At 38.8% G+C, this 12,258-nt stretch overlaps 1 protein-coding gene across 2 annotated transcripts in view; it reads left to right on the top strand.

Moving 5' to 3' along the window:
- Exoc2 (exocyst complex component 2) overlaps positions 1-12,258 on the top strand; it is a 143,001-nt gene that overhangs the window by 16,073 nt on the left and 114,670 nt on the right. For both annotated transcript variants that reach the window (XM_042278314.2, XM_042278316.2), the window contains 2 exons: positions 712-825; positions 1,643-1,767. In XM_042278314.2, the coding sequence (XP_042134248.1) occupies positions 712-825; positions 1,643-1,767 (239 nt within the window). The remainder of the gene's footprint in view (positions 1-711; positions 826-1,642; positions 1,768-12,258) is intronic.

Below are 12,258 nucleotides of genomic sequence, written 5' to 3'. Positions count from 1 at the left end.
GGAACTGTCTGTGTTTTCTTTTAGCATAGGAGTAGTTCTCATTGAATAAAATGTAAATATCTATAAAGTGATGTCCTGTTTATACCTTATAATTTGGCTTGGGCAGTTTATCAGACTGGGGAAGCATTTTTGATAAAGGGTTCTGCAAATAAGAAAAAAAATACACACAAGCGTGATGTGTACCAGAGAATATAATCTATTTGAGGCTCTGACACTTCTAGTGTGAGAACTAGAGTTGCAGAAATGAATCTTAAGAGATAAGCAGATTCAGTACAGGGAAACCCTTGAGTGCAGAGCTGAGAACTTGACTTCATCAGGAGAACAGGGAGGTGAGTCAGTAGCAAAGCTTGCCAATTTGCATGACTAGGGACAGGGTCCTGTCACAGTAGATACAGTGTGGACTTTTCCTGGGGAGCAACAAACGTCTCTTCTCCTTCGATAGGAAAATGACAGGGCAGTGTTCCCCTCAGATAGGACAATGACAGGTTAAAGAAATGATTCCATCTGCACTGGTTAATTTTAAATGTCAGCTTGCCACAACAATGTTTACACGGTAGGAAATCAGCTGTAATATAGAAAGTATATTCCATACTGTGTTCAAATATGTTCTTGATAGCTTATTGTATATAAACATTTTAGTTTATTGTGTAGTACTTGGTGATGCTAGTATCAGTATCAGTTGTAATGAATTTTAACTCTTTTTTTCTCTAGAAGTAAACTTCCTCAGAAGGAATTAGAAATGTTGTTCCATGGCATGAGTGCTGATTTTACAAGTGAGAATTTTTCAGCCGCCTGGTATCTCATAGAGAATCACTCCACCACCAGGTTAGTGGACTTCAGACCCTGAACTCTGAGGGGCTCCAGACAGTGGGCTTGTGCAATAACTGTCTTAAGTCTGGCTTTGTAGATGGTAACATAGCTGTAGGTTTGTGAGTTCTTTGGCTTTGATGAGTTCCTGACAGTTTCAGTTTATCTGTTTCCTTGTTTGTAAAATGTCATTCTTAGATTTTTATTCCTCACCCCACAGTTTGATGTTTCAATAAAATGGTATGGTCTTATTTGTTGCTTTATTACAAATGTTAAGCTAGTATACACGATAGCAGGTTTCATCATGCTGTTTCACACATGTATCTCATGTGCTTTGTCTCTTGATTCTTGTTTAAATTGTGAGTTGCCCACAGGCTTAAGGTAATTTGGTCATTAAGGACAGAGGACTGTGTATTGAGGGTGAGATGAGCATTGTGCTCAGTGTTCCAGGATACTTGCTTGAGTGAGTGGAGAAATCTACCTTTGAACAACTGCCCCTTTGAACTGCTAAGTGGGCCAGCTGAGTCTCCTGTCAGTGATAGATACTCAGAACCTCTATCGGTCCAAATCATATATATTATATCTACATTTGTACTTACTTCTTAGGGGCCTGACATACTTGGAATTATCATCTGAAGCTATAAGACTTGTTTTATATCTGTCAGGCATCACAATAAATAAAAGGTTTAAATCTAGATAAGAATTTGTAAGATTTTTGTTTTTATGTGGTTATTAATGTATGTGCTTCACAGAACCTTTAGCATTCCTGTTGCTTTACATTTAATGGAATCTTGTCAGGAATCTCAGACAGTTGATTTCTTTTAATTGATTTCAGTTTTGAACAGCTCAAGATGGCAGTCACCAACCTCAAAAGGCAGGCCAATAAGAAGAGTGAGGGCAGTCTGGCCTATGTGAAGGGTGGCCTCAGTACCTTCTTTGAAGCTCAAGATGCTCTCTCAGGTAAGGCAACCCTGAGAACCATCTGCTGGGACTTCCACTGTGGAAACCCGACACTGTGCTCCCTCATGTTTATGGGGTGTGACATTCAGTCTGTATTTATAAAAGTAGAGGTTTAAAACGTTCCATAAATATTTGTTGCAGACTAAGCTGGAATCTCTTTGAAGGCAAATACTGTAAATATTTGTCTCAAAGGGTCTGTTCACCCATCTTACATGTGAAACAGGAGACTCCTATACTTCTCCATGATGCTCAGTCTTTGGGGCTGATAAGAAATTGAATCCCAATGGGCAAAATTCTAGAATTCTTAAAATCCTCTTACAGACATCACATCTTATTCATGTGCCTAATTCTAAAAATGTTCCCCATTATGTGTTTCATTTGTGAAGGACTGATGATAATGTGGCATTGTTTTTAGCCATTACCCCAGAGGCCCCCAACATACACAATCAACTGCCTGCTCTCTGACATCATTATTACAAGAAAGGAAAATTATACTATCAAGAGCTTTAGATATTGCACTGAAAGACACTGAGTAGGATTCTAAAAACTGCCGTTAGTTTTTTTGTATATAATGAGTTCATTTGTATATAGTGAGAATACAATATGTATTTTTATATATTATTAGTATATGTAAATAAACATGAATAAAATTTACCGTAATTGCTCTTGAAAATGAAGGTCCCTATAACTAATTACTTATATGCTATTAATAATTTATCTGTTCATTTATTTAGTTGTGTGTGTGTGTGTGTGTGTACACCATATCACTTGTCCAGAGATCAGAGAACAACTTGTGGAAGTCAATTCTTCTTCCATCATATTGTGCCTAGGGACGAAACCCAGGTTGTGAAGTTTGGTGGCAAGCACTTGTGCCCACTGAGCCATTTTACCCATCTTTCTTTACTGTATATTAAAAGCCTGCACCTTCTTCAGAAAGACAGATTTCTAATACTTAACATGTATTAAGAACTCATTGTTTTTTTTTTTTTTTTTTTTTTTTGTGGTTTTTCGAGACAGGGTTTCTCTTGTGTAGCTTTGTGCCTTTCCTGGAACTCACTTGGTAGCCCAGGCTGGCCTCGAACTCACAGAGATCCACCTGGCTCTGCCTCCCGAGTGCTGGGATTAAAGGCGTGCGCCACCACCGCCCGGCCTAACTCATTGTTTTTTAACAATCAAATAATTCTGTCCCTCTCTTGACTAAGTGTGTATCTCGTATCGCCCCTTCCTTGTAGGGGGAGGTAGGACTTTGTTTGGGTGACATGTGCATGCTGGGAGGGAGTAGAACAGGAGAGTCTCTTGGATGACCCATGGTGCCCTGTGATTACTGGTGTGCCATTGCTGTCTCTCTGCATTACCAGTAGTAGTTCTTATGGCAACAAGAGAGACCTGAGCTTGTGTGAATAGTTTTGTGTTGTAAGGTACATACAGTATTTATCAGATGTTTACTCTAGAAGAATGTTGGGAGCTTCAGATTTAGCAAAGATCATACTGACTGTTAGTAATTTAATGACTTATCATGGTCAATTTAAAAAAATTAGCAACATGCCATAAATTTGGCTTCTCTGTTTTTTATAGAAAGAGAAAGCATATTGTTGAAAAACAGAAATAACTTACAAGAGTTACTTATTAGTGGAGGTAATCATACTAACATTGTGATGTATTTTCTTTTGGTCTATTTTTCTTTGCTAATGTTAAGCATATGTTAAAATGAGATCATACCATATATAGAGTTGTATGTACTAGAAAACTTTTATTTTTCATTAAGTTATTTTACCTGTTTATATTCATTGTGCAAAGTTTTGTGTGTGTGTGTGTGTGTGTGTGTGTGTGTGTGAGAGAGAGAGAGAGAGAGAGAGAGAGAGGATCTGCTTATTTCACTTAATAAGATCTTCAATATGTCTATTTTCCTGTAAAGACACAATTTTGTTCTTAACTGTAGCTGAAGAAAATTCTGTTGTTTATCTGTGTCTCTCTCTCTACGTATCTTATCATCTATCTAATCTATCACATTTTCTTATCTTTGCATCTGTTGGTGGACACCTATGCCAATTTGATAACTTGGCTATTGTGAGTTACACTGCAGTAAACACGAATTTGCAGGTCATCTCTCTGGTATGCTGACTTAGATTCCTTTGGATATATTCCCAGAAGTGGTATATCTGGATTGTATGATAGCTCTATTTTTAATCTTTTGAGGAATCTTCACGACTGCACTGGTTTACATTCCCAGCAGTGTATGAGGGTTCTTTCTCCTGCCAAACCCTTGCCTCCTTGCCAGTACTGTTTGTTGTTTGTCTTTCTTAATGGCCACATTCTGATGAGTGAGGTGGAATCTCAGTGTAGTTTCCATTTGACTTTCTCTAAGGACTGAAGATGGTAGTCGTTTTCTCCTGTGTCTGTTGGGCCTTGACACTTCATCTTTTGAGAAATACCCTCTCGCCGGGCGGTGGTGGCGCACGCCTTTAATCCCAGCACTTGGGAGGCAGAGGCAGGCGGATCTTTGTGAGTTTAAGGCCAGCCTGGGCTACCAAGTGAGTTCCAGGAAAGGCGCAAAGCTACACAGAGAAACCCTGTCTCGAAAAACCAAAAAAAAAAAAAAAAAAAAAAAAAAAAAAAAAAAAAAAAAAAAGAGAAATACCCTCTCCTTTCTTTTTCCATTTATCAGAATTATATGGGGTTTGATACTTTTTTTTTAGTTCTTTATATATTCTACATATCAATACCCTGTAAGATGAATAGTCAGCAAAGATTTTCTACATTCTATAGATTATTTTCTTTACTGTGCCAACGTTTGTAATTTCATGCAATCCCATTTGTCAAATCCTGGTTTTATTTTCCAAACAGTTTTAGTCATTTTCAGAAACTCCTTGCCAATTCTGTATTTTGAAGGGTTTTTCTCTTTCTCTTTGATCAATTTCACAACTTCAGGGCTTACAGTAAGGTCTTGATCCTTTTTGTGCAGGGTGTTTTTTTTTTTTTTTTTTTTTTTAAGCAGGTGAGAGATAGGGATGTAGTTTCATTCTGTATATATCCAACATGTGGACATCATTTTCCCAGCACCATTTGTTGAAGAAGCTGTCTTTTCTCCAGTATATGTCTTTTACACATTAGTCAAAAATTAGGTAGCTGTAGCTGTGTGGATTTATTTTGGGGTCCATTAGTTTGTCTGTTTTTGTGCTAGCTACATGCTGTCTTTCTTATCATGGCTTTACAACTTCAGCAATATGATACCTCCATTTCCTTTTTTGCTCAGGATTGCTTTGGCTACTCAAGAGTGTTTTGTGCTGCCCTATGAAACCTAGAATTATTTATTTGTGTAGAGAATGATAATCGAATTTTGATAGAGATTCCATTGACTGTGTAAATAACTTTCATTAACATAGCCTTTTTCACAGTACTGATCCTGCCACTGTGTGAGCATGGGAGAGTCTTCCATTTTATAATAATCTCTTCATTTTTTTTTTCTCCTAGTGTTTTGAAGTTTTCACTGAAGAGCCCTTCTAGTTTTTTGGGATTATTCCTAGATTAGTTTCATTTTGTTCAGTTATGGGGCCATTGTGATTGGAATTCTCTTTTTCTGATTTCTATTTTGTTCAGTTCATTATTGGTGTATGTATACTAAAGTGACTGACTTTTGATATTGATTTTTATATCTTGCCACTTTGCTGAAAGGGTTTCTAGATCTGAGAGTTTTCTGGTAGAGTCACATCTTTTAAATATAGGATCTTACAACACACACATGCATGTCTGTTCATCCCAGAGAGAGAACCAATGACAGACCAAAGTAATGATTGCAACAAGTCAAACTTGGTGAACCATGAGTTATTAATGAGTTTACTAACAGAAGTATGGATGAGGATTGCCTAAAGGAGCAGGGGTGACTCAAAAATCCAACTGCATCACCAAAAAGCCAATCCCAACATGGGTGACAACTCCCAAAAGTGCCTCCTTAGTGCTCTCTGCTCAGCTTGCAGTTAGCTGTACAGGTTGAAGAAACCCTCTCGCAGGAGTTTAGCTGACCAATCTCTCCCAGCACTTATTAACTCTGTCCCTAAAGCCAAGCAGAGTTTTTTGAGAGTCTTTTTCACATGTCCAATTTTCCAGCTGTGACATTTTTTTGTTTGTTTTGCTTTTTGTCTTCTGAGTTTCATGAGCCTCCCTTTCTGTTCTGGAGAAAGCATTCCTACAACAATTGCACACAGGGGTAATTTAACTCCTTCCATTCCTATTTCTTTCCCCTTGATTTCTCTTGCTCCCCCGCCCCCAGCTAAGACTTCAAGCACTGTACTGAATAACAGTGGAGTGAATCAAACAGCCTACCCCAGCCCTGACTTTAGAGGAAATGCTTTCCACCTTTTCTTGTTTACCATAATGTTAGCACAGCTTTGTTGGATATAATCTTTATTCTAGGGAATGTTTCTTCTATTTCTTTTTCTCTCCCCACCCCCTTATTGTAAAGTGACATTGAACTTTGTCAGAAGCCATTCTATGTTTATTTAGATGAACTTGTGATTTTTCTCCTTGAGTCTATTCATGTGCTGTACTACTTTTGTTTGAGAATTTCATAAGTGCATATAATATGTTTTGATTTAATCCACCTTCATTCTGTCCCTTCCAATTTCTCCCCTATTCCCTTTATCACTTTTCTTTCTCCAAACTCCGTGTGCTCTTTTTTAACTCCTTTAAATCAGTTAGTCTATTTGGTTCTACCTGTATGTTCACGGGTGGGTGAGGGGCATCTAGTGGAGAATGAGCACCCAGGGCCTGCATCTCTGATCAGCACTACCTGCTGTAGTGGTTTGAATGAAAAGTCTCCCACCATCTCAGGCATTTGACCTAATTGGTGGTGCTGTTTGGGGATGCTCAGAATGTGTGGCCTTGTTGGAGAAAGTGTGTCACTGGAGACAGGCTTTGAGGTTTCAGAGCTTTACACTATTCCCAGTGTGCTTTTTTGTTTTATACTTTTAGTTCAAGATGTGAGCGCTCAGCTTCCTTCTCTTGCAAACATGCCTTCACTCTGTCCTCATGGACTCCTAACCCTGTAGAACCATAAGCCCAAGTAAACCCTTTCTTTTATAACTTGCCTTTGTCATGGTGTTTTATTATAGCAGTAGAAAAGTCACTGATACACCCTCTCTTCCACAATATCTTATCAATTACCAATAGCTCCTCAGATAGGGGTGGAGCTTCATGACCACTTGCTCATGCAGTCCCAGCCCCTGTGAATTCATGTGTGCAACAGAGTTGCCATATCTGACAAATACTGGTTCACTGCAGATGTCTATTCCCTCTGGCTCTTAAAATCTTTTTGTGCCTTCTTTGCAAAGATTCTTTAGCCTTGGGGGAGGAGCTCTGATGCAGATGTCTAATTTAGAATTGAGCAGTCCAGTCCCCTTGCTCATCGACCAGTTGTAGGTCTCTGTATTGAGAAGTGCACTAATCTATGCATATATAGATAAGAACTTAGGGGCAGGTTATTATAATGGCCATTTTGCAGAATACTAGTACTTGGTTCTCCTCCACGGCCTGTGACATTGCCAGCCGTGGTGTTTTGCCCCACTTAACAATCAGATAAAAGTTCTGGTGGAAAGTGGGTTGGTTACTCCCATGACATTCATGCCACTGTTGCACCAGTGGGCATATTTTGCCAGTTATTATGGCTCACAGAATTCACATCCAGGTAAGAATGTTGATGCGGTTTCTTCAACAAGCATGTATAGCACCTTCCAGCACTATGAAAGAAAGCTAGATAGTAGAGACGATATTTCTAGGTTAGTACCAGCATGATTTTTCCATGTCTTTCCATCAGGTTCAGGAGGGAACCAAGAACAATGACAGTAGGAATGGTAATGAGAAAAAATATTTTGGAGGGGTTCTGTGGGACCCCATTGACCAACAACTTACAGAAGTGGACCAGACCCTGCACTCGGGTTTTTATTTGATAGTCTATGGCTTCTGACATTGGGCCCTCCCCCAACTATAGAGCAACACTTCACTGTGTTACCTGTACATGTGTGCATGCATGCATGTGTGTGGATACACACATATATATGTATAGATGTATATGTTTTATGAAGGTTCTACAAGAATTAAGTTTCCATATTGCATTTTCAAAGGTCCTATGTTAGTTATCTCTTCCCATGTCTTATGATGAAATCTTTGATCATTGAAATTGAGTTTTATTCAGAGGAAAGATAAGGATTTATTTACATTTTTCTACACATAGCTATCCATTTTAACCAGCACTATTTATTGAAGATGCTGTATTTTCTCCAGTGTGTATTTTTTGGCTTCTTTGTAAAAAATCAAGTATAGATACATAAACATATCTAGGTCCTCAGCTCAGTTCCATTGATCGGTGTTTCTATTTTCGGTCAGTACTATGCAATTTTTAATACTCCAGCTCCACAGTAGAGCTTAAAATGAAAGATGCTGATACCTCTTACAGTTCTTTTTATTGTTCAGGATTGTTTTGACTATTCTGAATTTGTGTTTGTTTCCATATAAAACTTAAGATCTTTTTCAATTTCTGTGAAGAATTGTGTTAGAGGATTGATAGGAATTTCATTGACTCTGTGGGTTCCTTTTGATAGGATGACCATTTTCATAGGTCTTTCCATCTTTTGCTATCTTCTTCAGTTTCTTTCTTCAGTGTCTTAAAGGGTTTATTATATGTCTTTCAATTTCATTGGATTTATACCAAGATTCTGTTTGTTTTTTTGTTGTTATTTTTATTTTTTGTAGCTATTATGAATGAGATTGTTTCTCTGATTTTTCATTGTGTTTGTTGTTAGTGTAACCAACCCCAATATACCAGAATTTCACAGTTACAAGTATTTTTCTATACTTGATTCATCAGTGTTTTTGAGGTTGGTTAGTTTATATTTTATGATATATTTTAAAACCAATTTCAAGTAGCATGTTTTTTTTTCCTTTATGCCTTTGTGTAAGTCCCTTTCTTAAGACCATTTACATTTGTAACTATAATACTTCTATAACTACTAATAAAATTAGTGAGAATTCTTCTTCATTTTCAGCTCATCTCTTGAACTGGAATAGTTCCTCTTATTCCCTCTCCTTTTAATTTTCGTGTCATTGAAGAAGCAAGGCCATTTACCTTGTATGGTGCTCCACTGGGAACTCCACTGACTTCCGCCCCATTCTGTCGTTTACTGTCACGGCATATCTGGTCTCAATTTTAGTACCTTGGTCTGAGATCATGTTGTGCTTGTTACACCAGAGGGCTTAGTGTGTGGTGGGGCTGGTGATGGTGATGGTTAGGCTTCATCAGTCTCTCTCTCTCTCTCTCTCTCTCTCTCTCTCTCTCTCTCTCTCTCTCTCCCCCCCTCTCTCTTTCTCTCTCTCTCCCTCTCTCTCTGTGTCTCTCTGTCTCTCCCTCTCTCCCTCTCTCTCTCTGTCTCTCTCTGACTCTGTCTCTCTGTCTCTCTCTCTCTCTCTCTCTCTCTCTCACACACACACACACACACAGTTTCTGTTGTCTATATTTTATTTTATTTTTTAGTTTGACAAATACAGAATTTCCTAGAAAAAAAAAGATTTTTTTTCAGTATTGCATTATAATTTTCAAATTGCTTAAAATCTGGGTTTTAGGCCTCGTCATGGTCTGTTTAGTTTATCTGTATATATTATTTTACTTTTTTCCTTTTATTAAAAATAGTTTGTTTTTCTCATAAATATATCCTGATTACAGTTTTCCCTTCCTCTACTCCTTCCCACCCCCCTCCTATCTGGACCCACTTTCCTCCTTTCTCTCCTTAGAAAATTACAGGCTTCAAAGAGATAACAACTAAGTATGACAAAATAAAGTATAATGAGATAAAACAAAAACCACCACATTGAGGCTGGACAAGGCAACCCAACAGAATCAAATGAGCCCCGAGAGCAGACAGAAGAATCAGAGACCCACTCGTTCACACACTCAGGAGTCCCACAAAAACACTAAGCTGAAAGCTATAATATATACATAGTGGACCTAATGCAGGCATGTTTCAGCCCTGTGCATGCTGCCTCAGTCTCTGTGAGTTCATAGGAGCTTTGCTCAGCTGATTCAGAGGGCCTTGTTCTCCTGGTGTCCTCCATCCCCTCTGGCTCTTATACTCTTTCTACTTCCTCTTGCGGTTGTCTGAGCTTGGAGGTAGAGGGTAAGGGGGCATTTGATGTAGACATCCTATTTAGAGCTATGCATTCCAAGGATTCTCTCTGCATAATGTCTGGCTGCAGGTCTCTGCATCTGTTCCCATCTGTTGCAGGAAGAAGCATTTCTGATGATGACTGAATAAGGCACTGATCTATGAGTATAGCAAAATATCATTCAGAGTCATTTTATTGCTACATTCTTTTAGTAGAATAGTAGTATTTGGTTTTACTATAGTTCCCTGGGCTATCTAATTTCAGATTCTCTATCACCCAACCAGTGTCTGATGTGTCCATCTCCTGGAGTGGGCCTTAAGTCAAATTAGATAGTTATTCTCACAAGCTTTGTGCCACCTTTGTACTAGCATATCTTGTAGGCAGAACACAATTGTAAATCAGTCGGTTTGTAGCAGTATTGGTATTCACTTTTCTCCTTTGGTAGTATGCAGAGTATATAGGCAGATTTTTTCTGTCCCTCCTGCTGGCTCCCAAGTCACTCACTACACAGAGACTTTTTACTAATTATGAAAACTTGGCCGATAGCTTTGGCTTGTTTCTAACTCTTGTAACTTACCCATTTCTATTAATTTACTTTCTGCCTTGTGGCTTTATTACCTTTACTTTGTACTGCCCATGATGTTTTCCTGCTCCTTCCATCTCTGGCTGGTGACTCTCTGTGTCTCTGCCCTTCTTCTCAGCATCCTCTCTGCTCCCAAAATCCTGCCTAGCTATTGGCATACAGCTTTATATCAAACCAACCCGAGTGACAAATCTTCACAGTATACAAAAAAACCTTGTAGCAAAGATATTAGCATGTAGGGATGAAGGCTCTTTGTAGATGCCAGCTTGACTTCTCTTTGTTCAGTGAGTTGTGTAGTTGTTGGCCTCAGCAATTGGGTCCACTTTTCAATTTATGGAGAGCAACCCATTGTCTTGGCAGCAGCCTGTGTTGTTTGGAGATTTCCACGGGATCCCTTTGGTCAGCAACTCAACTGAATGCAACCCAGTCTTGGTACTGGAAGCCTTGTTTTGTAACAAGAGATGGCCAGTTGGGACTCCATCTCTCTCATTATTAGGAGACCTCATTAGGATTGCCTTCATACATTTTGGGATTTTTCCACTGCACTAGGTTTCCATACTGTCCCTCAAATGTCCCTTAATTCCAGCTGTCTTTTCCCACATTCCCTCCCTCAACCCTATCTCTCCTCCCTATCCGATCCTCTCATACCTGTCCCCCCTAGTCCATCTATAAAATCTATACTATGCTTCCTCCCAAGGAGATCCATGTGTCCTCCCAAGTCCCTTCCTCTGTACCTAACATCTCTGGGTCTATGGTGCTGTGGATATTGCTCTGTATAAATAAAATTCTGATTGGCCAGTGGCCAGGCAGGAAGTAAAAGCGGGACAAACAGAGAAGAGAATTCTGGGAACAGGAAGGCTGAGTCAGGAGATGCTGCCAGCCGCTGCCATGAGTACCAACATGTAAGCCATGAGTCATGTGGAAAGGTATAGATTTATAGAAGTGGGTTAATTTAAGATAGAAGAACTAGATAACAAGAAGCCTGCCACGGCCATACAGTTTGTAAGCAATATAAGTCTCTGTGTGTTTACTTGGTTGGGTCTGAATGGCTGCGGGACTGGCTGGTGAGAGAGATTTGTCCTGACTGTGGGCCAGGCAGGACTGGAGAAAACTTCAGCTACATTATGGATTATAGGTTGCTTATCATTTATTTAATGGCTAATATCCACATATAAGTGAATACATACCACATTTTATATTTTTACATTAGTTCTCGTATTGGTACCCCTTTTTTGGCCTCCTTTTAAAATATGTAATATTTGCTCTTAGACTAGTAGTTTGCATCAGTTTTGTCTTTAAAGTGTGTTTCTGACTAACTTTACTGTCAACAGAGTGTGATTTTTTTTTTTTAGTATATGCCAATTTTACATAACTGTATAAAAATAAGAGCAAGGAAAGGCCTGGGAATATATCACCTATTAGATAATTTCCCTAAACCCCTAGGTTCTGGGTTTTATGCTCACTATTACCCCACCCTACCCCCCATGAAAAGGAAGGAAGAAAGAGAGGAGGTGGGGGAAGAAGTCAGTCTCTTTAGTATGACTGATTTGTTACCAATGCCCAGATTAATGACATCACTTAAATCCACATTATTTGTAATAAAACTGGCACATAAATCTCTCTCTTCAACTTAGTCACTTTTCTTTGTGCATAGAATTTAGGTAAATTTTTTTTTGAAAATTTGATGTCTGTTTTCTTGATGCTAATATTATGATTATAGCAATTGCAAAGGTAAGGATAGTCTCTGGGTGACCTTC

The sequence above is a fragment of the Peromyscus maniculatus genome, chromosome 5 (genome assembly GCF_049852395.1).
Source record: "Peromyscus maniculatus bairdii isolate BWxNUB_F1_BW_parent chromosome 5, HU_Pman_BW_mat_3.1, whole genome shotgun sequence".
Lineage (NCBI taxonomy): Eukaryota > Metazoa > Chordata > Mammalia > Rodentia > Cricetidae > Peromyscus > Peromyscus maniculatus.
The sequence above is the reverse complement of the archived record's forward strand: the minus strand, read 5'-3'. Positions and strand labels throughout refer to the sequence as shown.